The sequence below is a fragment of the Phascolarctos cinereus genome, unplaced genomic scaffold (genome assembly GCF_003287225.1).
Source record: "Phascolarctos cinereus isolate Bilbo 61053 unplaced genomic scaffold, phaCin_HiC Scaffold_3;HRSCAF=262, whole genome shotgun sequence".
Classification (NCBI taxonomy): domain Eukaryota; kingdom Metazoa; phylum Chordata; class Mammalia; order Diprotodontia; family Phascolarctidae; genus Phascolarctos; species Phascolarctos cinereus.
This window is the reverse complement of record NW_027555736.1, coordinates 125,845,417-125,870,976: the sequence shown is the minus strand read 5'-3', so window position 1 is coordinate 125,870,976 and position 25,560 is coordinate 125,845,417. Positions and strand designations below refer to the sequence as shown.

Below are 25,560 nucleotides of genomic sequence, written 5' to 3'. Positions count from 1 at the left end.
TTTTCATTGTCAACACTATCTTCTATAGGACAATATATTCTACTTTGCAATGTCCTTTTCAGTGCTTCTGTTAAAAAAAAAAACCTGGTCCTACTGTTGTCATAAAGTTTATGATTCCTTTCTCCACAATTATTTGTCTATCCGTCTACAACCACTCCAACACACAGTGCTTCATTGATTCTTCCTTGTACAAATTCCATTACCTGTTCATATTCCAAGTACAAAAGAGGTTTGTTCAAAGAATGTCTATAGGGCAAATGGTATGATGGTCCTGGTCATTTTAAGACTTCCTGCAAGCATGCATTTTCAGTTATTGACAACAATCCAAAGGAATAAATTGTGCTTACAAGAACCATCTTATATTCAAGCATGTGTTCGTTCATCCTACTGACATTTGGAAATGTATACTTCATTCAACAGTACTTGAAAATTATATATCTTCTCTCCCCTTCAAAATAACTTATAGTGTAGGAATGCTTCTGTATGTTAAAAGTTGGTCTCATGTTGCTGAGGGAGAAAAAAATAGGAAAAAAAAGCACAGATTTAGTGATAACACCTAGTCACAGGGAACTATGAGTGACTTTCTGGCTCAGAAAATCTCTGAGTACCTTGTTAAGGTTAAAGAGGTAATTTAACCACTTGGAATCTATGATCCTATGGAATTAGGAGAAATCAATGACAATTTGTATAGAGTATTAAAATATACTTTAAGAAAATATTCAACAAACATTAAGTGCTTACTATGGAAATATATTAATATGACAATTATTCCAAATTTTGATAGACACCTTTCAGTGAGGAAGCATACTTTCTTTTAGACTTTTTTTGCTCTTGCTAGTGGCAAGATTATGAACATTTGGAGTTAGAGGATATGAGTTCAAATACAGGCTCTGCTAGCGAAGTGGCCTTAGACAAATCTCTTCACACATGCCCCCATCCTTAATTTCATTCTCTGTAAAATGAGAGGATTGGAGTAAGTGATCTGTAAGGATTCTACAATTTTTAAATCCTATGATCCTGTGAATCTCAGGGTCATAGGGCCAGGAAAGACCAGGTGTCAGTTTCCTTTCACCTCTGAAACATTTAGACTTTTCTCAGTTTTTTGGCCTGAGTATTTTGAGCAAGGAAGGAAGTATATACTAATTTCTAGTGAAATAAGTGAATGCTTCTTTTAGTATACATTCAATTTCCAGTCCTATCATACCAAGATATCAAGATAGAAAAGTATCTACCAACCTTGAAATTAAAAACGAGAAAAGGGAATTCCACAAAGACGCACAAAAGTTTTGTTTCTCTTGTGAAAATGGCCATGTAACCTGGTGGCAGAAATAGAATTGGCCTTTGCAGCAGAGGTATCTACTTTGTTTGTCCTCACTGTACTAGAATCATAATAATCTGAAACTGCAACTACCCAGATACATTTGTGATCTGGCCAATTCAGAAATTCCCTACAGTGATACCATTCCCACCGTTTCCTGCCATACCGAACTCTATATGTTGTCCAAACACATGCATGTCATAACCTGGGCCAGGGGTGTGGAAAACATGGCCTCGAGGCCACATGTTACCCACCCCTGAATTCTGGACAATAGACATTCTTTATCCACCTGAGCTTACCTGGGTGGACAGTTAGGCCAAACTCATGAGTGGTTACAGATCTCTTCAAGGATGCTCTGCAGTGTTCTAGGGCCTGATTCAACCTGTCAGTCAACAAGCATTTATTCAACTCTTAAGATGTTACAGTCACACTGCTAAGTGCTAGGGATGCAAAGAAAATCAAACACAGTCTCAGCCCTCAGTTCACATTCTAACCAATACTGTAGATGATTTTACATACATTTCCTCTTGCATGGTTTTTAAAAATCATTTTCTAGAAGTAAAGCCTCAGGAATAACAAGAACTTTTATCAATATTTCAATGGACATGTAATATCAGTTTCCATTATTACAGATGAAAGTCTATCAACTTCCTCTTATTCTGTGTAAGTCTTGTTCAAATCTTTCTATAAATTCACTATAGAAAGTATACCCATGGTACTAGGTGCCTCCCTTTACTTCTTTTAGTATTTCATAAACCAATACGATAATTAGGCTATATATCCTTTATTGCTCATTCTTGATATGACCTCTTTACCTCCTTCTCATGTCATATGTGGCCTTGATGATGCCTTTCACAACTCTTCTCATGTCAACTATTATTGGTAATATGTTGAAGCCTACTCATCCCCACTGCGTGCCTTTCCCTTACCCTTGGGGTCACTTGCAATTGTGATTCTTCTTAGACTAGAATATTTCATAATTTATGCCATATACCATAACTGGGAGAATCTATAGGACCTAAGCATACTTATTATTCTAAAAAGAATTGCATCATCTGTAATGTTTCCATTTTTGTAGGGAAGAGTATTTGGGAGTAAGAGGGAATCAAAGTTCTTAGGCAAATAAAAAAGAAAAAAAGGAAGTAAGAAAACAACATTTAGTAAGTGCCTTTTATGTGCCAGGTACTGTTCTCAATGCTTTACAAATATTATATCATTTGACCCACACAATAACCCTATGGGGGAGGTGCTACTAGGATCCCCCTTTTACAGTTGAAGAAACTGAGGTTAAGTGACTTTCCCAGAGTCACACACATAGTGTCTGAGACTAGATTTGAATTCAAGTTTTCATGACTCCAGGCCCAATGCTGTATCCACTGTACCACCTTGCCTGACTAGATTTTTCATTAAATCTTCTGCAGCTTCACATCTATAAATAGCACCAACATTATAATGAGAGTTGCGCTATAACTCACTGTATAATGGCAGACATAATTTGAATAGAAGTCTGAATCTCAGATGTAAAGGTTTGTCTCATCTGATAAGGGACTTCGAAATCTGCCAAATAACAAAATTCTCTGTCGTACTTTTTTTCAGTAGTGCTTTTTTCTTTCTAAAATTACTTTTTATTTAACTGTGAACTTCTCTTTTCCCAATAGGATGAGAGATCCTTAAAGGCAAGAACTGTTTGATATTTGTCTTTGTTTTCCCAGTCCTGGGTTAGCACAGTGCCTTGCATATACTTGTGGAACTGAATAATTGCAGCTCATTACAGATGCTAAAATTTCCCCCCAAGAATTTTAACAATTCCCACTGGCTTGTACTGAGTAAATGTGCATACATACATACATACATACATACATAAATACACATGTGTGTGTGTGTGTATCCTGTTGCCCAGTTCTATGTTAGTTGAATAGCATTTTGCCTACAGAGACATAGACATTTGCTCTTCCCTTTGGATTGACTGTACCCTCCTCTCCTTCCCCTTCTTCTCTCAACTCCCCCCCCCCACCCAGACAGCTAGGGAATCTTCTGTATTTTAGCTCTGCATTAGCCATTCTAAACAACTTTGAATGTGATGAATAATGTGGCTATCCATTCTTCTTGCTAAATGTCTGTGGTATTCAAGCTTGGCACCAACATTGTTCATTAATCCAAATATTCCAGCACTCTTCTGGTTGAGACACACATAAACTCACTGTCATTTAAAACAATTGCCATGAGTAGATAAACAGTTCAGAGATAGTTATAATCACAAGAACATATCAGAATGGTGCTAGGTATATACTGTATATCCATCATCCTCAGTGGTTTAAATGGAAATCCTTGGTATCTCTATGAGTGTAAAATGTACTAGGTGCTGGATGTGGTAACATTAAAAATAATATGATATTATTCAGTGCTTAAGAGTTTTATACTGTGGTTTCATAAACTGTGGCATTCTTACAGTATAGGCAGTGTGCCATAATAGCTAGAGAGCTGGCTTTAGAACCAAGAAGACCAGAATTCAAGTCCCCCTCTGACACATATTGGTTCTGTAACCCATGACAAGTCATTTACTTCTTTAGACAGCTAAGAGTATAAAATTGTAGAGAAGGTGCTAGCAAGCATTGGTAGTGAGAGTCCCCAGCTGGAGTTACCTATATCAATGACATGGTAGGTACATTCCCTAAACACATTATTATAGAAGAATTTCATGTTTATCATCTAAAACACGAACTCCTAATCTTAAAATGATGGTTTATGTTTGCAACAATTTTCCCCCTGAGGAAATCCAGAGACTTGGCAAATGAAACCATATGTACCCCTAAAGATAGTTATATACTTTCTTACTTTAATAGTTGAGTAATTTGAAGAGGGAAATGGGTGTCACAAACTAATTAGTCATTGAGCAAAGGATATTTCAGTGGAGTCATTGAATTGTGGAACTGAAAGAGAACTTCTAATCCAACTAACCCCATTATTTTTCAGATGAGAAATCTCAGACCCAGAAACGTAGTGACTTGCTGAGTTCACATATTTAGCAACAGTTAGGACCAGACCCCAATCTCCTGAATCATAACTCAGTGTTCTCTGTTATATCATGCCAACTATTACATCTTTGAAACTTTTATCTTAATTCTCTCAGCCAATCAATCATCACATATTTATTACATACTCTGTCCCAGAATTGTAATTGTGCAGGATATAAAAGAAGGCTAAGAAATGGTCCCAATCTAATTGGTACATATTGGAACCAGTATTAATATCTGAGACCATTCCAATTTGTTATTTTTTTCTTTTTTTCTTTTTTAAAGAAGACACTGTTACCTTAAGATAGGCATCTGGAATAGAGAAGAGTGTGTAAAATTAACACCATTGGACCTTCATTCAAGTTATCATAATGGGTGTGTAGCAGGACCATATTCTGAGTATATACAGTATCATCGGTCTAATACTACTAAGATAGAGAAATTTACCTTCAACTTTTTAAAGCTTTTTTAAAGCTTTCAAAAGTTAACTAAGAGTTACTGTCTGTGGTAGGTACTGCCAAGTTTGTTACAAAGTTAACTGCAGATAACTCATTCTTGTATTACTCTATCCCTACTCTCTTCTCACTACAGGACTGTCCTGTACATTGTATCCATGCTACTGCCAAACTAATCTTCCTAACTCAATTCAGCAAACATTTATTAAGCATTACATCACCATGGAGATGATATTTTAAGCCATTGGAGTGGAAAATCTTGCTAAACTAGAGGATATAGAGAAAGTAGAGAAGATGCCCATATTTAGGGGATGGGAAGAGGAATAGAAGCCAATAAAGGAAAGAGAAAGTGAGTGATCAGAGCCTTAGAGGAACAATCAAATAGTTGAAGGGCTATCCATGGAAGAGTGATTAACTTATTCTGTTTGACCCCAGAAGGCAGATCTAGGAGCAATGAACAGAAACTAGAAAGAGGCAAATTTAGGCATAATATGAGGGAAATACTTTTTGTCCATTACAGCACCTTCAAAGTCAAATGAGAGGTATTAAGTTTCTGGCTTCAGATCTTAAAGGCTGGATGACCACTCTTTGACTGTGTCACAGTAGGAATACTTTTTCAGGTATAGTCTGGAGTAGATGGCCACTAGGCTCCCTTGCAACTCTAAAATTGTTCTTCATTGAGAGTCAAATATCACAGAGGTCAAGATATGAGTATCTAGAAGGGAGAGGGAAAGATAGTTAACAGTATTAAAAGCTGCAGAGAGGTCAAAGAGTAAGAAAGGTTTTATTTTTTTAAGACATCTATATTTGGCAATAAAGAGACCATTAATGACTTTCAAATAGTAGTTTCAGTGGTAGGGTGGAAGCAGAATTGCACAGGGTTGACAATTCAGCTGATGAAGGTATCTTCCACTGTTTGTACTTCCTATGGTTTTGACAGTAAAGGGGGGAGAGAGAGAGAGAGAGAGAGAGAGAGAGAGAGAGAGAGAGAGAGAGAGAGAGAGAGAGAGAGAGAGAGGAACAATACCTTGATAGTATATCAGGGTGAACAGTAGTTTTAGGATGGGAAGACAAACATTTGTAAACAGCAACAAAAGAATGAATGGTGAAGATTAAAGAGAGAGGAAATAGTTGATGAAGCATGCTTCTGGAGGCCACAGGAAAGAATAGACTCAAGGTCTCAAGAGGAATTAAGTTTTGCAATGATGACCTCATCATCTAAAGGTAGCTGTAAGAAAGGCTAGGTGAAATAAAAAAGTGTTTTCAAGGTATAAAGAAGGGCAGTTAGGGAGCTTTTATCATTATCTTTACCTTTTCAGTAAAGCAAAAAACATGGTGATCCACCAAGTAAGAGTAGGGTTGGAGTATATTTAGGGAATTAAGGAAAACAGAGGAGATTTAGAAAAGTCACAATGGCGATATGTGTTTGGGAATTCATAGGAAAAGAATCAAAGGATCTCTTTCGCATGGCAGTGGGGGACCCAGATGAGGCCAGAAAGCATAAATTTTTAAAATATGGTGGGTATTCAATGATGAAGATGAAAGTAGTATTGAAATGGCAAAGTATTGGATTAAGACTGGGTAGGGATATAAATGAACCCAGAGGAGGGGAGACATACTAGGAGAAATGGACCAATCAGGGGACCACAAATCAAGATTAGAGAGAAGAGCAGATTTAGAAATGGCAGAGTTGGCAAATTGGAATTGCAGTAGATTGTGTCAGACAATGTAAATTCAGAATTTAAGATCTTGGCTGCCAAAATATAAGATGTGGCCACCCTCAAAGGCTGATGAAGTAGAGTGGGAAAATGAGTAACAAGGAGGCCTGGGCATTAAATATGTCCTTAGTGTAAAGGCTCAAGTCATGATTATCCAAATAACATTTAATTCCCTGAGGATGGCTGTAGGGAATGGAATAGAGGGAAAGATTGTAAGGCAAAAGTCATTAAGAAAGATGGAAAAGTTTGCAAAAGGCTGGTGTGTGACGTTATCTCTCATTACCACCTTGTACAAATTCTCACTCCAGAAAAACTAGTCTACTTATCACTACTATTAATAAAAATACACTGATTTACCAGGCTTGAACACATAGAGCATTGGAATGGAGGCTAGAAAATCAAAAATATCATTAAAAAAATCTTCATTCCTATAGCATTGTTTATGCTTAAAGAGCTTTTGAATAATTTTTGTTTCCTTAGAGAAATGCAAATCAAAACAGCTCTGAGGTACCACATCACACCTATCAGATTGGCTAACATGACAAAACAGGAAAATGATCAATATTGGAGATGTGGGAAAATTGGAACACTAATGCATTGTTGGTGGAGTTGTGAAATGATTCAACCATTTTGGAGAACAATTTGGAACTATGCTCAAAGGGCTATAAAAATGTGCCTACCCTTTGACCCAGCAATAGCACTTCTAGGGCTATATCCCAAAGAGATCAAATGGGAAAAGGACTCATTCACATGTACAAAAATATTCATAGCAGCTCTTTTTGTGGTGACAAAGAATTGGAAATTGAGAGGATGCCCATCAATTGGGGAATGGCTGAGCAAGTTGTGGTATATGAATGTAATGGAATACTGTTGTGCTATAAGAAATGATGAACAGGCTGACTTCAGTAAAACCTGGAAAGACTTGTATGGTCTGATGCTGAGTGAAATGAGCAGAACCAAGAGAATGTTGTGTACAATAACAGCCACGTTGTATGGTGGCTAATATTGATAAACTTACCCCTTCCCAGCAATACGAAGATCTAAGACATCTCCAGAGGCTTCGTGATGGAAAATGCTATCCACATACAAAGAAAGAACTATGAAAGTTGAATTGTTATTTTTTTTCTCTTCTATTGAGTTTTGTTTCCTCTTTCTGATGGTTCCTCCTATTGGTTTTAATTTTTACTTACAACACCACTAATGTGAAAATATGTTTAATAGGAATGTAAATGTATAGACTATATCAGACTGTGCACCGTCTTGGGGAGGGTGGTGGGGAGGAAGGGGGAGAAAATTTTAAACTCAAAAGAATATGGAAGTGATTAATGATAAATCAAAATAAATAAAATTTTAAAAATAATAATGATTTTTGTTTCCCCAAAATGACTCTGGAGGAGGTACTATTTACTTTTGACAGAAAGGCAAACTGAGGCTCTCAGAGAGATTTTTTGATATGCCCAATAGTAGTCCAGAGTTTAGGACCAAGGTTGTCTGAGACCTACCTATTCCATTGTGGCTGACTTTTTTTTTTTTACCCCAATGCAGTGTGCAGATGCATTTCCTTGAGTGGAAAATAAAATAACATTCTCCTACTTAAATGGAAGATGTAGAACAGACTTTTAAATTTTTCTGATTTTTCTTCTTAGTAAATAAATTTGAGTAAATGAAAAATATGTTAATTTTTTTATCTAATAAACCTATCAGGTAAATTAGCATGTTTTGAAATGCTGCTTCTTTACAATTAACACATTTAGCTGCTTCAATTTTTTAAAGCGATGTTTAATCATTTATATAGATTATTGCTATAACAGTATTTTAGTGTACAGTATCAATGAAAATTGGTTAGTGCTGTTTTTCACTATATGTAATAGAGTCTATATTAATATATAGCATAATATAGTCTGAGCCAGAACATCCTGGGTTCAAGTTCTGCCTTTGACATACTGGCTGCATGACTGTAAACAAGTCATTTAACCTCTCTGTTGATCTAGTCTTAAAGACTATTATATGGAGAACTCACCCAGGGCAAGCATTAACTTGGTGGTCAGAAAAAATTGATACAAGGACACTCTCAAGATCTCTCTTAAGAACTTTGGAATTGATTGCAAGACACAGGCACAGGACCACCCAGCATGATGTGCCCTCATTAAAAAAGATGTTGTACTCTATGAACAAAGCAGATTTGAAGTAGCTCAAAAGAAACTCTAGATATGCAAGTTTAGAGAATACACACCAAATGTTCACACGGACTATTTGTGCCCATCCTGTGGTAGAGCATTCTGAGCTCATATTGGTCTGATCAGCCACAGTCAGAGACATTGTAACTTGACTCTAACCTAATGATGCCATTTTGGTCCTCTCCAAGAATGAATGACGACAACCTACCTAGTCAGTTCTCTAAGGCTGTCAGATACAGAGAATGTGCTAGCCCAAGTTGGTAGAGTTGAGTTTTCTCATCTGGGAGTTCCCTACATCAATGAAATCAAAGGCCTAGTCTGTATCCCTGTTATATATTCTAGAGAAGTAGCAAGACAGTGTTTTAGGTCTCGAGAGATGAGGAACTGGGTTCAGATCTTACCTCTAAAAATAGCAGTGAGACCATAGTCACAATGTCTCAGGAAACCCTTCAAGATTATCTATTAGTTGAACATATATGCTTCTGTAAAGCAAAGACATTTTTTTGTCTTTGTGTGCAGTGACTGTCTCTATAGTAGTTATTTAATAAATATTTATTGGATTAGATTAGATTGTTTAGTCATTTTTTAGTCATATCTGAGTCTTCATGACCCCATTTGGGGTTTTCTTGGCAGAGATACTGGAGTGGTTTGCCATTTCCTTCTCCAGCTCATGAGGAAACTGAGCAAACATGGTTAAGTGACTTGCCCAGGGTCACACAGCTAATAAGCATCTGAGACCATATTTGAATTCAGGAAGATGAGTCTTCCTGACTCCAGACCAAGCATTCTATCCACTGTACCACCTAAATTGGACTGGCTCTACTAAATTACTAGGGTTTCAGTTTACATTGGTGGAAATTTCAACCCTCTGATACATTGACATATTTTACAAGTCTATGCTATGTAGATTATATACTATCATTTTATTGTCTGTATTAACATATTAATCATAATCTGGAGACAATATATAGCATATGTTTAATAAATACACTGAATTGAATAGACTAGTATACCAGGTATCCCAAAAATCTTAGTGTAATTTTAAGCTTTTAAAATTAAGCCCTTTTTTTAGGAAAAAAAAAAGCTATTAAAGCTTTTAAAAACATCAAATGCATCAGAGAGGCATTTATTAAATCCCTTCTTTGTACCCAGCACTGTGTTGGATATTAAGGATACATATATAAATGTAAGATACTTCCTGTTCTCAAGAGCTAACATTCTCCTGAAGGGATACAAAAGGTTCCCAAATAAGTAAACATAAAATATATACAAAATACATACCAAATCATTCCAGAGGGTGGACTAACCACTGGGTGAATCAGAAAAAGGCCTTTTCAAAGAGGGTGACATTTGAGCTTTAGCCTTGGTGGGAGCTGGGCTCCCAAAAACTAAAGGGAGAGAATTCCAGGTATGAGGAATTGCTGACACAAAAGTACAGAGACAGAAGAGGTGGGACATAAGCCGATTTGGCAGGAGACAGAGTACGTGAAGGTAAATGATATTTTAATTGGTTTGGAAAGGTAGGTTAGAGCTGGTCCATGAAGGTCTTTGTTGTATTTTATTGTAGGTGTTTGTATTTTATTGTAGAGTCAAGGAGGTGATTGAAGCTTGTTATGCAGTCCAGTGACATGTTCAGAGCTAGAAGGTCAAGAAGAATGTGTGCCACTAAACAAGAAAATCATGGAAGAGTAGTAAGGGCAATGGATGCCCTACATTTCATTGACAAACAGCTATTCAAAAGTAAATCCCTAAGACCATTTTATGTTTTGAAAGAATGAAGGGTGAAACTGTGGAACTGGTGGGAAAACAAGCAACTTCTTACAAATGGGGTCTGTGCCAAAAGTCTGGCAAATTGCTATTGTGGCTTCAGCTCATTTAAAAAAAAAAACCCTCCAAAGAGACCCTGAGAACTACAGACCAATTTTCTAGCCATGTTATTTGTAATGAATTGATCCTAATCCTTGAACAATTTAAGTAATCATAATGGTGAGGGAAAAGACAACATAGTTTCTAAAAACAAATCAAGCCTACTAGATTTCTATAAGGAGTTGTTTTGGTTTTTTTAATAAACCAGACCAAGGGTTCTTAATCTTTTTTGGTGTCATGGAATTCATTGACAACTTGGTGAGCCTATTAAGAATACAGTTTTTAAATGCATAACATAAAATACATAGGATTAAAAAGGAAATCAATTATATTGCAATACTGTTAACAAGAGTTGTTTGATTTTTTTATGTTCACAGACCTCAGGTTACAAACATCTGAATAGACAAAGAGAAAACCAGGGGTATAATATATTCAAATTTTCAAAATGACAGAGTTCCACACCAAAGGCCCTTTGGAGCACTAGTGAAAAGAGAAGTTTACTAAACAAACTGGTTATTTTAATCTGCCTAGAAGATGTTCTTCAGATTAGTCATCACCCAGAGTGCACTTCTTTGGAACTGAATTTTCTGTACTCTGATCTAGATGATGCTGAATTTGGAGCAAAGAGGCCCAAAGAAATATCCTAAGTACACAAAACTAGCCTGCAGGTAGAGTTTTAGGTGTCTCTTGCCCAGACGACACTGGTTGAAAGCTGACAAGTGGGCAAAAGCTAGTATAGGGCGGGTGGCAGCTGGAAAAAAATGTGGAGAATATCCTATCTATCTCCCGGTAGCTGTCTGAGAACCAAGGGATTGGTCTCTTATCAGTTCAGGCCAAGAGAAAAACCAAGGTGCTAGGGTGAGGTAAGAGCAGGCAGGACAGAATCTTATACAAGGTATTTAAGCCAAGGTTATTCATTCATTCAACAAGCATTTATTAAGAACCTGTTATGTATGAGAGGCAGAGTGTGGTGAATAAAAAAGCCTGTCTCAGAATTAAGAAAACAGGGATTTCAAGACCAGCCTCTGACACATAGCATACCAGCTGTGTGTCCTCAGTCAAATCATTTAACCTCTCATCATTCCAGACAACTTTGTAAGACTATAAATTGCTGAGCAATTGCTAGTTTGAATTGATAGAGGGAGTTTTCCTCACCAGGTGCCCCTTAAATCAGGGATCAGCAAAGAACTGTCTTCTGGGCCAACTGTAGCCCATTGCCTACTTTTGTACAGGCCCAGGAGCTAAGGATTTTTTTTTTGACATTTTTAAATTTATTTAAAAATGTAAAAAACATTCTTAGCTTGAGGCTGTTCAGGTGGTCTGGATTTGGCCCTCAGATATAATTTGTTCACCCTTGAGTTAAATCAATGAAAACACAGATCTGGACCTCACTCAGATGAAGAGGGGGAGCAATTTGTGAAGCATCACACAGCTGCGTGAGATACAAAGATAATTCATTGTTCCTGCTCTCATGAAGTTTACAATCTTCTAGGTAATACTGGAAAAGGAAGTAGAAACCATAGTGAAGTAAGTATAGAGCTAGCAGAATCTTATATCAATATAGGCAATTTCTAATTTAAAGGTTAGATTGGGTGGTAGGAGCCAGACTGAACAATCTGAGGCTGGATTTCCAAATGTCACACATATCCCAGAATTGTAGAGCACTAGAGCCAGAGGCAAGAAGACCTCCATTTCAATCCTGCCTCAGACACTTACTAGCTGTGTAAACCTGAGCAAGTCCCTTAACTTTTCTGGGCTTTAGTTTCCTCATCTGTAAAATCATATTTCCACTCTTTTCTCTGGGTTTGATCTAAATCACAGGAAATCTTTATGAGTAGGAGAGCAAGGGAATGTCCCTGAGGTAATAATGATAGTAATAGGTTACATTTATATAACTTGGCAATTTGCAAAGTGCTTTGTATACATTTTCTCACTTAAGGTCTTATTTTCCCTGGGGCAGACACTGGAATTTGGGGAACCCAAAGCCCCAAATGTGACTGAAGGGGAATGGAAGATCTTGAGAACTGATGAGGCCTAAGTCTCTAAGGTTTAGTTCCTATGGAGGTCAGAGTATATTTCAGCTTGAACTCAAACATTTAATTCTGGTTATTTAGGAAAAAACTTTGTTAATACAAATTTCCCCCTTTGAAGTTAGGAGAGAAAAACATTTCAGATGGGAAGATACCACAAGAAAAAAGACTCCCACAAAATCTCAGTGCCCCCCAGCCAAGGGCCAGTGAGAATCTGGAACCCTCACCATCTGCTAGCTTCCTTCTCTGCATTCTGTTCTGCTGATGAATTCCTTATATGATGAGTCTGTTTTTGCAGATGAAGAAAAAAAGGAGCTAGAATTTAAGTGCCTCACCTAAGGCCGTATGATGTCAGGGGCTCTTCCTTTCAGGGTCTCCTAAACTCTGCTCCTTCCACTAGATCCCAAGTTGTTTGAGGAGGTGGTGGTCTTAGGAGGTGGAGTTGGGGATGGGCCAACAATTTATCTGTGTTGTCATCCATTAATGCTAATACATCAATTTCCTCCCATTAACGGAGAGGTTAGAATTAGTGTGTTAAAGGAATATCACACCAAGCAAATCGTGTTAATTGATTGATCTTCAGAGGGGGGGAGGTCACTTGAGTGATATTAGGCAAACCAGGTTTGAGCTTGCCTAAGTATGCCATAGTTTTCTTGAATATTCATGAATATCATTAACTACCCTTTAGCTCTACAAAGCCCATGATTTTTAATCTTAAGCAGCAATTGCAAACTTTAGAAATGTCAATCTCATATCTGTCTTTAGGGTTTTTTTTTCACTTGGAAAACCTCCAGCCTTTGTCAAACTCATGTCTGAAAATGTATCTAAAAATATAAATTTGAGGGTTTTTGTTTTGTTTTAGTTTGGGGGGTTTTTTGTTGTTTTTGTTTGTTTGTTTTTGCTTTATAACTTGGGGGCTACCATTAGAGCCTGTCAGTTTCTGCCATGAAAGGTTTAATGGGAATACAATGGAAACTGCATTCAGAGCTTGTCCCTGCAGCCTGGTTGGAAATATGAACAGTTTGACCAGTGATATTTCAAACCCAGCAAAACACATCTTCAATTTTCCAAACACAGAGGCCGAGCTAAATGTTAGTTTCTTTACCTGTTTTGCAGACTGCAGGTTCAAAAGCTCTCAATGTCTGCCTCTGAATCAAACCAGCTGGAAACCAGCTTCATAAACAGAACTTGCCTTCCCTCACTTCTAGACTGCACATTTCTTCCCTTTCAGTCCTGCATATTAACAGCAGCCAAAAATTAAAATAGCATTTCATCCTGTGTGGCCTTCATCAGATGAGGCCAGTGGGTTTGATAGAAGCATGAGAGAAATATTTAAACTGGGTCAAAACACAAATTTTAAACAAATTTTAAGTTTTAAAAATTTTATACCCATCAGGAAAAATAAAATAAAATGCAAATTTAAACTAAAGAATAAGATATTACATAAAACCCTTCGGTTTCAGCAGGGTGGAATCGAATGAATTAATAGTCCACAAAGAAGCAAAAAAAAAAAAAGATGCTTTTGCTCTGAATCTCCTATCTAGATCTATCTAAAGTACTACTAATCTGGCTTTGTTTTCTTTATTTTCCCTTCTTTTTAAAAATAAAGTTGCAGTCCATTCTATTCAACAAATGTTTATTAATTACCTGGTGTGTTCAAGGAGAGTACTGGGCTGGGTGCTGAATATTTAAAAAAAAAAAAGCACTTGGTCTCAAGATGCTTACTTTCTATCAGGGTGAATATGTATTCAGTTCTGGTAGATCTTCCCACACTTCCTTTTATGCTTCATTTTTATCATTTTGGAAATATACCACAATTCTGCCATTCTTCAATTTTGTACATACCAGTGACTTCTAGATGTTTGTTGCTACAAATAGAGCACCTGTGAATGATTTTAAACAAAATAGGTCTGGTTTTTCCTTTATCATATTTTTAGGATGAAGTTCTAGCAATTAAATTTCTGTATACAATCAGTTTTGTGACTCACTATATTGCAAAATAATTTTTTGATGGACAAACAGGCTTGAGGTAAAAGTGAATGAGGTGAGTGGGGCTGGAAAAAATAACAAAGGAATCACTTTGTCCAAAACCATTTGTCCTCTTCTCTTTCCTCATGCTTCACCCTGAAGAACATTTGAAAAAATTACGTATGTATGTATGCATGCATGCATCATGTGTGTAATATAGGTAAAGCATATGTGAACATATACTTTGTATATAAAGTATATATGAAAATATATGTTGTGTATAGTTTATGTCAACATATACTTTATGTATAAAGTGCATGTGAATATAATGCATCTATGTATATATACATTTACTATAATGTGTAGATCGTGTAAATGGCTAAAAGACTTAATGATCTTGGGGCAAACCTACAGTTATTGACCTTGGAAACCATTAAGGAAAGAGTCTCTCAAAAATAAAGATACTACTCATAACCCATTTATAAGATGTCTGGCTTTACAAGCATTGCTGCACCTGAGACTCAACCAATCCTGTGAAAAAGGTAAGATAAGTATAAGGTCCATTTTACAGATGAGGAAAATGAAAGATCAAATGAATTGTGCCCATGGATAATAAGGATTACCTTGTTATCCATAACCTGCACTTTCTGTTGTCATAGAAAGACTCCATTTGGGTTTTTGTTGGTTGTTTTTTGTTTTAAATTTTAAGGAGCCCAGTTTTAGGGATTGGTGTGTTGGCTATTTCAAGTACAGTAACGGTCATACATTATTAGGCGTTATCGGTGTTTCTGTTGTTTTATGGATGCTCTATCTAGACAGTTGTTTTCTACACAACACAGTCTTGTAGTTGTCAGGCCTGCATAGTATCACAAGCCACAGTTACTAAAATGGATTTGATTCTGCCCACCAGCAGCCAAATAATCAGTAAGAAGCTAGGTTATTGACTGTGAGGTTAGATGCTGCCAGGTCACACAGCTCAATTTTTAGGTAGTGAGTGGGGGCAGGGGAAAGCCTGTAGTTTGTTTATTGTGTAGATTTGATGCACAAGTCACTCAAGGAGGATCACACTGCTCTTGGGGATATCAGAGGTTTGTTTCACGTGTTATAGCAGAGTAGAAGAGATAGGGCCCTTCCCGGCATATCTGGTGAATGCGTGTTTTCTTTAGTGGAGCACAGAAGATGAGGAGAGAATGGAAGGGGGTGTCGTAGAAGCTGGGGTTGCAAGGGCCGCGCTCCTCCTGTGAGCCAGACCTCTCTTCTCATTCCCCTCTTTCATATTACTGTAGAACATGGGATGAATTCCTTCCTCCACTCCCTTCCAGCCTCCCACCCTGGGGCCTGTAGTGCTGCTTTCTTCGAGCTGTGTAACAGGAGTGCTAGGAGGCGGGGCACCAGCTCCTAATGGGTGGAGGCTTGGGGAAAGGAAGAGCCCTGTAGACATTGGAAGGGAATCGAAATGATTGATGGTGGTTTGGGCAGTTTGGGAAGGGGGGAGCGAAAGGGGGAGGGATGAAGTAAGGGGGAGAGTCAGGAGAAGGGGGAGGAGGGAGGAGATGGAGAGAAGAAGGGGGGTGGAGAAAGGGGGAGGAGGAAGGGGAGGGAAGGAGGGAGAAAATCTTCAATCTTTCAGTACTGCCTGAGGTGGACTAGTTCCTCCTCGCCTTGCTGCTCCTGGTGGAGGAGCAAGTCTTAGCTTTTTCTGCTGAGTGATTTATTTTTCCTTTTCCTTTTTTTCCCCTCTTTTCTCTTTTTACAAAAGCTCTTCTTCCAGGGAGAGGATAGTGGTAAAAGACCGAGCTGGATGGATGGGTATGGGGAGAGGGGCAGCACCTACAGCCCTGGGATTCTTGCAGACCCTCGTTGTCTTTCTCTGCATCTTCCCTGCAGGTAAGGAAGAATTCTTTTGCTTGGATGATGGACTGAAACAGTCCCGAGCCCAGTGGTGTGAGGCTGTTTCCCGGGCCCTCCTGCAGCCGTTTGCCACATGTTTGAAAGCTAGTTAGTTGGTGAATCTTAAGCTTTCTAAACACTCTCAATAGTTTGTTTCTCTTCTCCCCTTAGTCTTTGTTTCTCTCCATTTTTCTCCTGCATATCTTTCCCCACACTACTTATACATTCGTCATTTAGAAAAGGAAATAGTTGATCCTCTTATGGATAGGGAGAGAGCTAGCTATGGGAAGGAGCATAGCCGTGCTATTATTCTAAGATGTGGAAAAACAACTCTTCCTGAGACCAGTGCTAGTGCATGAAGAAGAGTAAGAAGCTTTGAGTGATGTTTTGAGAAACTGGGCTTTAATAGTGACAGAAATAAGAAGATAGACAATCTAATATTTTCTGTCTCAGTTTTGAAAGTTAGGTTGTGGTTTGGAAGTTCCCCCAATTGGGGGCGAAGGGGGTAAGAAGGCGGCAGTGAGGGAAGCTTTGTAATCACTCTAGAAAATAAAGAGTCATATGCTGATTAACTCTTTGTTTTCTTGATTCATCTTTGCCAAGAAACTTTGGTCTGAATGGTATGGAGATTTTACGTGTGCATTACCTCTGTTGGGGTGCTCACCCTTCAACTCAATTAGAAAACTCTGGGGATGCCTCTGCTCTAGGTTTGGAAGCCCTCTCAGAAATAAACAGTAGAAGTCTATAGTAGACACCTTAGAGTTTTTTCTTCCGTGTGTTCTTCCCTGTGTCCCAATATCCCCCTTCAAACCACACACCTCAGTGCCCTTACATTCTCTCCTCACACGCACTTGCCCATTCAGGGAGGTTACAGTCTCAGCTAAAAACAGACTAATCTTTTTGTTTGATAACATTTAGAGTTGCCCCTGTTTGTTTGTATTGTGTCAGAAAGGGAGAGAATTTCAGAATTAAAGCTGAAAAAGCCCATCTGTTTCCAATGAATCCCCCATAGTTTTTCACAATGTTTTTGGCAGATCCCTGCCTTCAAATTCCTCCGAGCCCTGAGCTCTTGTTTTTGTTGGGGGAAGGGAGACCAACTCCACAGAGGGGGATTTGTTCCTTCCAAAACTCTCCGGTTTCTTTACCGCTTTTTTTTTTCTTAAAAAGCACGAAACTTAAATCCCATGGTCTGTTTTCTTTTTAATGTTTCATAAAACTTTATTTCATTATTTCATTTTTGCCACATGTTGTTCAGAGCTTGTACACTCCAGCTAAACTTTTTAATGCCCATTTCTCTTTTGCTAAAAATACAAACAGAAAGCATTGGCATCCAAATCTAGGGGCTGTTCAGATTCATTGTGATGTTTTAGTTCTTGTTTCTTTACCTACCTACCCCCCCAAAAAAAAAGTTTTCTTAAGAGCTTTTGAGGTCAGATGCATTTCTAAAGCAGCAAAACTGCTTTCTACTGCCTCTGCTTCAAGATCAATTAAATACTGTACAAGAAAGAACTTGGTATTAGGCTTTTGGGTTTTTTTGTTTGGTTGGTTGGTTTGGTTTGGTTTTTCTCCTCGACAGCCAAATATGTTTCAAGGAACTGGCAAAACTGGGAAATCCAGACTCTTTGTAGCTAGCTGGTCACAGTATTGCACACTCCATGTGCTTCATCTCAAGTGGGGGTTGGGGAGGTGGGAGTGTAATCAGTACACCCCACTCCACCCCACCCCTATTCTCTTCCTTCTTCAGTTCATGCAGCAGATGTGCTCCCCTTAGAGGTGGCACAAGACTGAGATGGAGTTTTCAACCTATTTCCTAAAGCCAGACTCATTTAAGAAAGCTTGACCATAAAGATGTGCTAGGTGTCCTGTATGGACCCAGTTTTGAAAGTCAATGCCCCAGAATAGCCTCTGTCCATGCCCCACCAATTCCTGTGTATTCCTTGTTGAATAAAATCAATACCCTGTTCTCTAAGGATCTGGATGGCTCTCTTTTTCAGAGGGCACGATTATCCCCACCCATACTCCAGGGTCCAAGAAAAGAAAGTGATCCAATTCCCTGCCAAGAAATGAGAAAGATGGTCAGCTCTTTTTTTTTTAAGTGCTCCTTTCTCAGAAGTAGAAGTTTGTAGTTCACATGCATCTGGGCAGTTTAGTCTCGATAAAGATCCAACCCATTGGAAGTTTATCAGATAGGTTGATAAATGGCTTTTGTCTCTTAGCTGCAGTGGGGGATGTGATCTCAGCTCTAAGTTGAAATTGAGAAGTGGGCTTAGAGGCTGTTAAAACAACACCTTCCAGACTCTTAAAGTGACAGCACTTATTAAGGTCCTGGTTAAGGAGATAGAGAAAGGTGGCAGAATGTTTCTTAGTTGTGACAATACTCGTGAAATGGAGTAATGGAGAGTGAATTTTTCTTTATGCTGGCAGAAGGTAATTGAGAAATTTCCGATTTTTAAATTGGTTTTATCATTGTTCTGAAACACACCATTTCTCTTGTGTTCCAAGATTAATAACTAAAACCTGGCAAATATTACAGATAGCTTTTCTGTTGCTTTCCTGTAGTTTTTGTTTTATTTTTCACCCTTATTTGTGGCCTTTAACAACTGCATAAAGCCAAAGGTGGCCACATTACTGATGACTGAACTGTAGAGATCTAAGAACTAAATAACCTGGGGGTTCTGAGTTTCATTATCAGGAGACCTTGGTCAAAAGGCTGGTTTATTTAATGAGAGGAATTGGGTGGCTAACTTCCAGCACAAAAAAGACAAAGTTTCTTATTCTTGGCATTGTTCTACCCCTTTGGCTTAAGAGAGGGCAAGGTCTGGAATTGTGTCGGGAAGGCTACAGGTCAGGAGTTTGAAGCCTGAGGGGAGAAGAGCTGGGGTTTCATTGATTGGGTTTCATGCAAGCCCTGTGAACAAAGTAAAAACCTTTGCTCCCCCACTTCTGAGCCCTCCACATAGTTACATCTTCCGCCCCACTGTTACAGTGGACCTAAGATAGAAAGGACACTGACCCTGAGGTAGAAACTCAGACATTTGCAGCCAAGGGCTATAAGAATAAGTTTGAATGGTTTACTAAATTTGTGTGCATGCAAGGATTAGACTCAGGTGTACAAATAACATTGGACACAGTTGGGTAGATAAAGATGTCTTTGCTTCTACCCATACTACAACTTACTAGCCTTATCCAACACCATTGTTCCCTTCTTTCATTAAGACCTAATTGTACTTAATAACAAGTTCTCATATTTTAAGTTTGAGAGGCAGAATGTTATAGTGGTTAGGGAGACAGCCTTAAAGCCAGGAGGACCTAGGTCTTCCAATTCTAAAGTCTTCCAACTCTGCTACATACTAGCTTCATGATCCTGGGTATATCACTTAACCTCTCAAGGCTCCAGACCACTTTCCCAAATAACAAATTCCACAGAAGGGACTGACTTGTTCTTGCTGAAGAAGAACAGTATATGGGAGTTTCCTATAACAATTAAATCACAGATCCTGTCGCTATCCCTAAGTTTTAAAAACTAAAATGACTTTTACGTTAAATAATGGAAGTTTAGAACAGAAATCTAGTGACTATTGGCACAGTCCATATTCTTGAATCCATGTTTAATTCTTTACACAGTTTCCCTCTGCCCTCTCAGCTCCAAGTATTTTTAGAAATGTTAGTCCTCCTTGGGGAAATTGAGGCACACTGAAGCATAGCCTTTCTATGATATCACTGTTGGACTTGCTCTGATTAGTCCCAATAGGCAGAACTAGGACCAGTAGGGTAAAAGTTAAAGACCTAGTCTCATTGTGGAGAATGACATCTTTAACAATTAGAGCTGTCTAGATATGGAATGAACTGCCTTGGGAAGTAAGTCATTCCAAGTCACTGGAGTTCTTCAGGCAGAGGCTGGGGAACCACTTATTTATCACAGGGATGTTGGAGAGGAAGGGGAATCACCATAGGGAGGAACTGGATTTCATGGCCTCTGGATTCCAACTCTGTGATGCTAGGATAGTCCTACCACCTAAAGATGACTGTGGACTCCAATAAACCTGCTTACCAAATCACTGTTGCCCCAGGAGGAGTTTGTTTATATAGCAAAGGGGTAGTATTAAATTATGTCCAATTGCAAAACCAGATGTTCAAAATACAGCAGCAGAACAACCTTTTTCCTATGCAACACAAACTCCCAGAAGCACATCCATGGTACTACTTTGTACACTCCTGCCAGCTACATATGCTTGCAGGGGGTATAATAACAAATTTATGCAGACAGCACTTTGCCATACTCAGGACCTAATAGTGAGGTCAGACAGAGAGGTTTGACTACGAAGATATTGTAGTCTCTCTGTGAGGATTGTGGGACTGATTTTTGCAGTATGATATGTATAGGTAAAAAGGTAGAAATCTAAGTAAATGGTGTGTCTGGGAATGTGTGCCGGATATTGAAGCAGAGAACAGTCATCAGTGAATGATTTTGAGTACCTCAGATGTGGTAAGCATTCTAACAGATGGTATAAACTCAACAGGTCCAAAAGGGAACTGATTATCATCATCCATCTTGCAAAACTCTCAAGGTTCTGAATTCCAGGTACCTTGTTTCTGTCTTTGTTGGTGTCATTCCCTCTGCCTGAAATGCACAGTTCTCTCTCTTTATCCAAGTTGGACACTTCATTTAAAGCCTAGCTAAAGTCTCAGCTCCTGCCTGTAGCCTTCTTGAACTGTTGTGCTTATAATTAGTTTATCCCTAAATTATTCTCTAATCGCTTAGCATGGTTTTGAACTCACAGTCTAAATAGGAAACAACATGTTGAAGACAAAAAGCATGTTTTACATGTCAGAAATAGACAAATTTCAGAGAAAAGATAAACTAAAAGTTGATTGATTTTGAGTTATGAGACTGTGAATAGGTAAGAAAGAAATTATAACGGGGGGGGGGATAAATAGAATGGGAGAGGAGGGATTTAGAACTTTTTCCTGGGGTTTAGCTTCCTAGTACCTTCCTGCCCCAAAGCCACAGTTTGGCCTTATAGCTCAAAAAGGAAGATTTCACCCAAGGATAAGCCATTACCCAAATTGGGAAGAATGTATTGTACAAATTTGTCTCAATTCAATTTATATCCTTTGGGTTTTGCTTATTCATTCTGTGCACCATTTAGTGCAGTATTAAAATTACCAAAATGCTTATTAAAATACTATCTCTCTCTTCATGCCCCTGAGAGAAATGAAGTGGTCATTGACCTTTCTGCTGAGGAACATCACCCACATTGCCTGCCACATAGTAGGCCTTACTAAATGTTCAAAGGCTTGATGTTTGATTGACATTGTGCACAATGAACTCTGAGTATTGCAGCAGCAGTGAAGGTGTCTACTACTCTTACATTGTATACAGTTGGAATGAAAAGAAAATACAGGTGACAAGAAGCCAGTTCAAATGACTTTTAGGATGACACAACAAAGCAAGGGAGCCCCAGATTCCTGTGGACATATCTAGTGTTGAAGGTAGATACACAAAGGAGTGCCTTGGACACAAGATGAGGAGGTCACTCTTTAAAGTAGTCCCCCTGTGAAAGTGTTACTAATGTTACCTGCCTGGGAGTTTTTTGAACAGTCTACAAACCTGAAAAGTCACCTTTCTCCCCTCAGATGTTCTTATGATAGAGCAGAGCTCAGCTCAACCCCCTACCATCTTCACATCTGCCCTGTAGCAAGAGAGTTTACATGCACCCCTCAGACAAGCTCTAGCTCCAACTTTGGGTTCTCAGTGTTAAGAGAAAATTTTTTGAACCATCCTACATCCTACTCTTAGTTGAGCTCCTTTGCCTCCCCCTCCCCTCCCTCAACCTTCCCCTCCACAGCTGTTTGGCAGATTTGGAAAGCTGTGTTCTCTTTTAGTCCACTTAGGATATCGTTTGTTCCAATGATTTTCATTTGTGGTAGCCTGAGCACAGCAACCTCTGGGAATCCAGGTTGAGAGGTGGCTGGTCTCCAGAGTATTGGATGGGTTTGATGGATGGGGTTGTTTGGTCATGTCTTGTCATGTTAAATAGCATTCAGCCTATTCTGCATGCTCTCATTAGGGAGCCAGAGAGCAAAAATTTAACCCTCCCTTATCCCTATCTATTCCCATCCCCCAATCCCTTGAATAAGATTCACCAAGAAAAAAAAATATCCTTTCCCCCCCTTCTCCTTTAAGCCGGTTGTTAAGAACTCTGAAAACCCCAAATGGAATCACTGGGGTGTCAGAAATCATTAGCAGTGTTGATTCTTAGCCAGGAGGTAGGGATGGTAGAGTTGATAAAGATTGGGTTTGTGATAAGCAACTATGGCAGGGTCTGCTACACCTAGTCAGCACTTATAGAGAAAACTTTCAGTCAGTCATTTGGGTGTGTTTCCTTTTAGACCTGATGTCAAACATCTAGAAGTTGGGTCATAGGAACTCGCTGCCAAGATGGTTTACGGCAAGTTTCTTGAAAGGTTTAGTGTAGCGTATGCAGAGCCTGAGGAATAAGAACAGTAAAAGGTCCTTAGGGCCAACCACTGTTAATAATCTCTTGACTAAGAGAAGATACAAAAAAACTAATTATCATTGCTTCCGCCATGGAAGTGTTGTAAAGTGTGCCAATTCTACTAACTTCTTTTCAGTTCAACTTTCAGATAGATCCATTAAGGTTAAGAATTGAAAACAGGGAATGGGAGAAAAAAAGAGTTTGTTTCCCTGCTTATCTACTCTACTTCCAGCCTACCTGGACACCAAATGGGTGATACCCAAAGACTTGGAGTCTGGAGCCTTTGATTTGAATTCTGCTTCAGATGATTACTAGCTATATGATCACAAAGAAAACACTTAACTGCATAGCATCTTAGTTACCTCCTCCGAAAAAATTAGGATAATAATCCTTATATTACCTAACAGGGCTGTGGTGAGGAAAGCACTTTGCCAATCTTAAACTTAAATGTAAGTGTTTTTGTTGTGATGATTTGGCTTCTAAGGCCCCAGGGTCATTGGCATTTTGGGAAAAATGCATTCCTCTTTGTTCCATTTAGGGTATCATTTCTTGCGATGGCTTGCCATATGTAGTAGCCTGCACAAAATAACTTGAAGAATATTAAATTGATGAAACCCATAAAACACACCCATCTTTGTCCCTTTTTTATTTCCAGTCTAAATTTGTCAAATTAGAGAAGAGTTTTCAGCCACTCTGTAATCCAATATTACTAGAGGTGACAGTTCATAATATAGTATTTGCTGGGAAAAGGAAATCCAGATAAACATCACTATGATCATGTCACTTCCCACATGGGAAAAAAAATCTTTAATAGCTCCCCAGTACCTACCAAATAAAACCCAAATTCCTTAGCCAGCATTCAGTCCTTTTACCGTTTGGCCTTAATCTACCTTTCCAACCTTATTTCCCACTGTTTACTAACATGAACCCTTTGTTCTAGCCTGTGAGAAAGGATGCTTTGTGCTTTCTCACCTCTGAGCTTTGGCTCATTCTGTTTGCCTCCCATCTTTTGAAAATTTCTCCGTCTACTTTATCTAGGATGCTTTCACTGAATAACCCAGTTAATTATGCTTCTTCCTTCTCTACAAGCTTTGAACACATAATTTATACTAGTGACATGTCACTTAAGTTTTTAAAAAATATTTTTAAAAATATTTTATAGGGAGTCTTATTTTTGTTACCATTTTGTAAACTCACCAAAGACAGAGACCACATTTTGTATGACTTTGCATCCTGAACACTGCCTTGTCATAGCAGGCAATCAGCAAGTATTTGTTGATCGATTGGAGAAGGAACATGCTTTAGAATGGGTACAGTTTATGCAAAAGGAATTTGCATTCTGAGGTTTGTAGTCAAAATGAATTCTACCACTTTAAGAGAGGCAGGTTTCTTTTTCTCCCCTCATTACCTCCCCCTAACATGCAACTGAAACCAGATCTAATCCCTTTGCACATGGGTAATTTATTGGTCTATTGGCCTATTCTTGATGGCAAATTGCATTGTCTTTATTCCTGAGTTGAGGCTCTGGAGTAGTTTTTGGAATTCCTAAGACTCCTTTCTCAGAGTTGATCTTTCACACCCCCTCTGTGCACAGTGAAGTAAGTTTTATTGGGCTTCTTTGTTATGCAAACAAGGCAATAATAATCAGGCTATTATTGCAAAAGATTGTGCTTGATTAACAGTTCAAAGGAGCTCTCTGAAAGCAGCTCTTGCTGCAGTGATGAACAAATATTTTCATCATGACTGGGTCAGTATAGACAGCTTTCTGAACACTCCTAACACCAATTTCTGTTTCTGAAAGGCAGTTGGTAACTATTTAAAGAATTGATCATTCACTTACATTGTTATTTCCATCCATCCCTGCCATCATCCAGATAACTAGAAAGGCAGTTTAGGTCTTATTTGCACCTAAATAAGAGAAGTGAAACATTAATTCCCAGAAGGCTATGTAGTCTATTCATTTGTTCTACACATATTCATAGTACAGTTTCACACATGCAAGCTTTTACAGCTTAAAATGCACTAAGACTTTTAGAACATCTTTTGGGTGAAAAAAGCAATGAATTTCCTCCAAGACTAAACAGCTAAGGAAATATGATGGTTAGGTGGGAGTTGATAAGTGTAAGCCTACTGTTTGCCTTCTTGTCAGTGAAGAGCACTTATCCAAATTGAACTGAATATAGGCTGCCAGATATAAGCTAGATCTTTTTGAAAGATCTTTCTCTCCTCTCTCCTCTCTCCTCTCTCCTCTCTCTCTCTCTCTCTCTCTCTCTCTCTCTCTCTCTCTCTCTCTCTCTCTCTCTCTCTCACACACACACACACACACACACAGATGCAAAAAATTTTCACATAAATATATTGTCAATTTTTTAAATTTCTTGATTCATATAATTATATTTAATTCATTTTTAAAAAATAATTTTCTCTAATGTTCACTTTTATTGTCATTCTTTTACTAAGAACATGATTATAAGTAAAACAAGTTATGTACTTGGTAGATATGTTGTAGGGTAGGCAGGGGGTGAAGAAGAGAAAGTAGGAAGAAGGGCCTACCCTTCAAATAATATGTTATTGCCAATATGTCACCTACAATATTAAATAAAAAGAGATTAGAAAATGGAGTA

At 38.4% G+C, this 25,560-nt stretch overlaps 1 protein-coding gene across 2 annotated transcripts in view; it reads left to right on the top strand.

Moving 5' to 3' along the window:
- RGMA (repulsive guidance molecule BMP co-receptor a) overlaps positions 1–25,560 on the top strand; it is a 52,855-nt gene that overhangs the window by 5,594 nt on the left and 21,701 nt on the right. The window contains exons 1-2 of one of the 2 annotated variants that reach the window (XM_078151160.1): positions 15,951–16,012; positions 16,306–16,433. In XM_078151160.1, the coding sequence (XP_078007286.1) occupies positions 16,352–16,433 (82 nt within the window). In that variant the 5' untranslated portion in view covers positions 15,951–16,012; positions 16,306–16,351. Of the gene's footprint in view, positions 1–15,950; positions 16,013–16,305; positions 16,434–25,560 lie in introns of those variants that run through there. The other variant, XM_078151159.1, reaches the window with a different exon arrangement.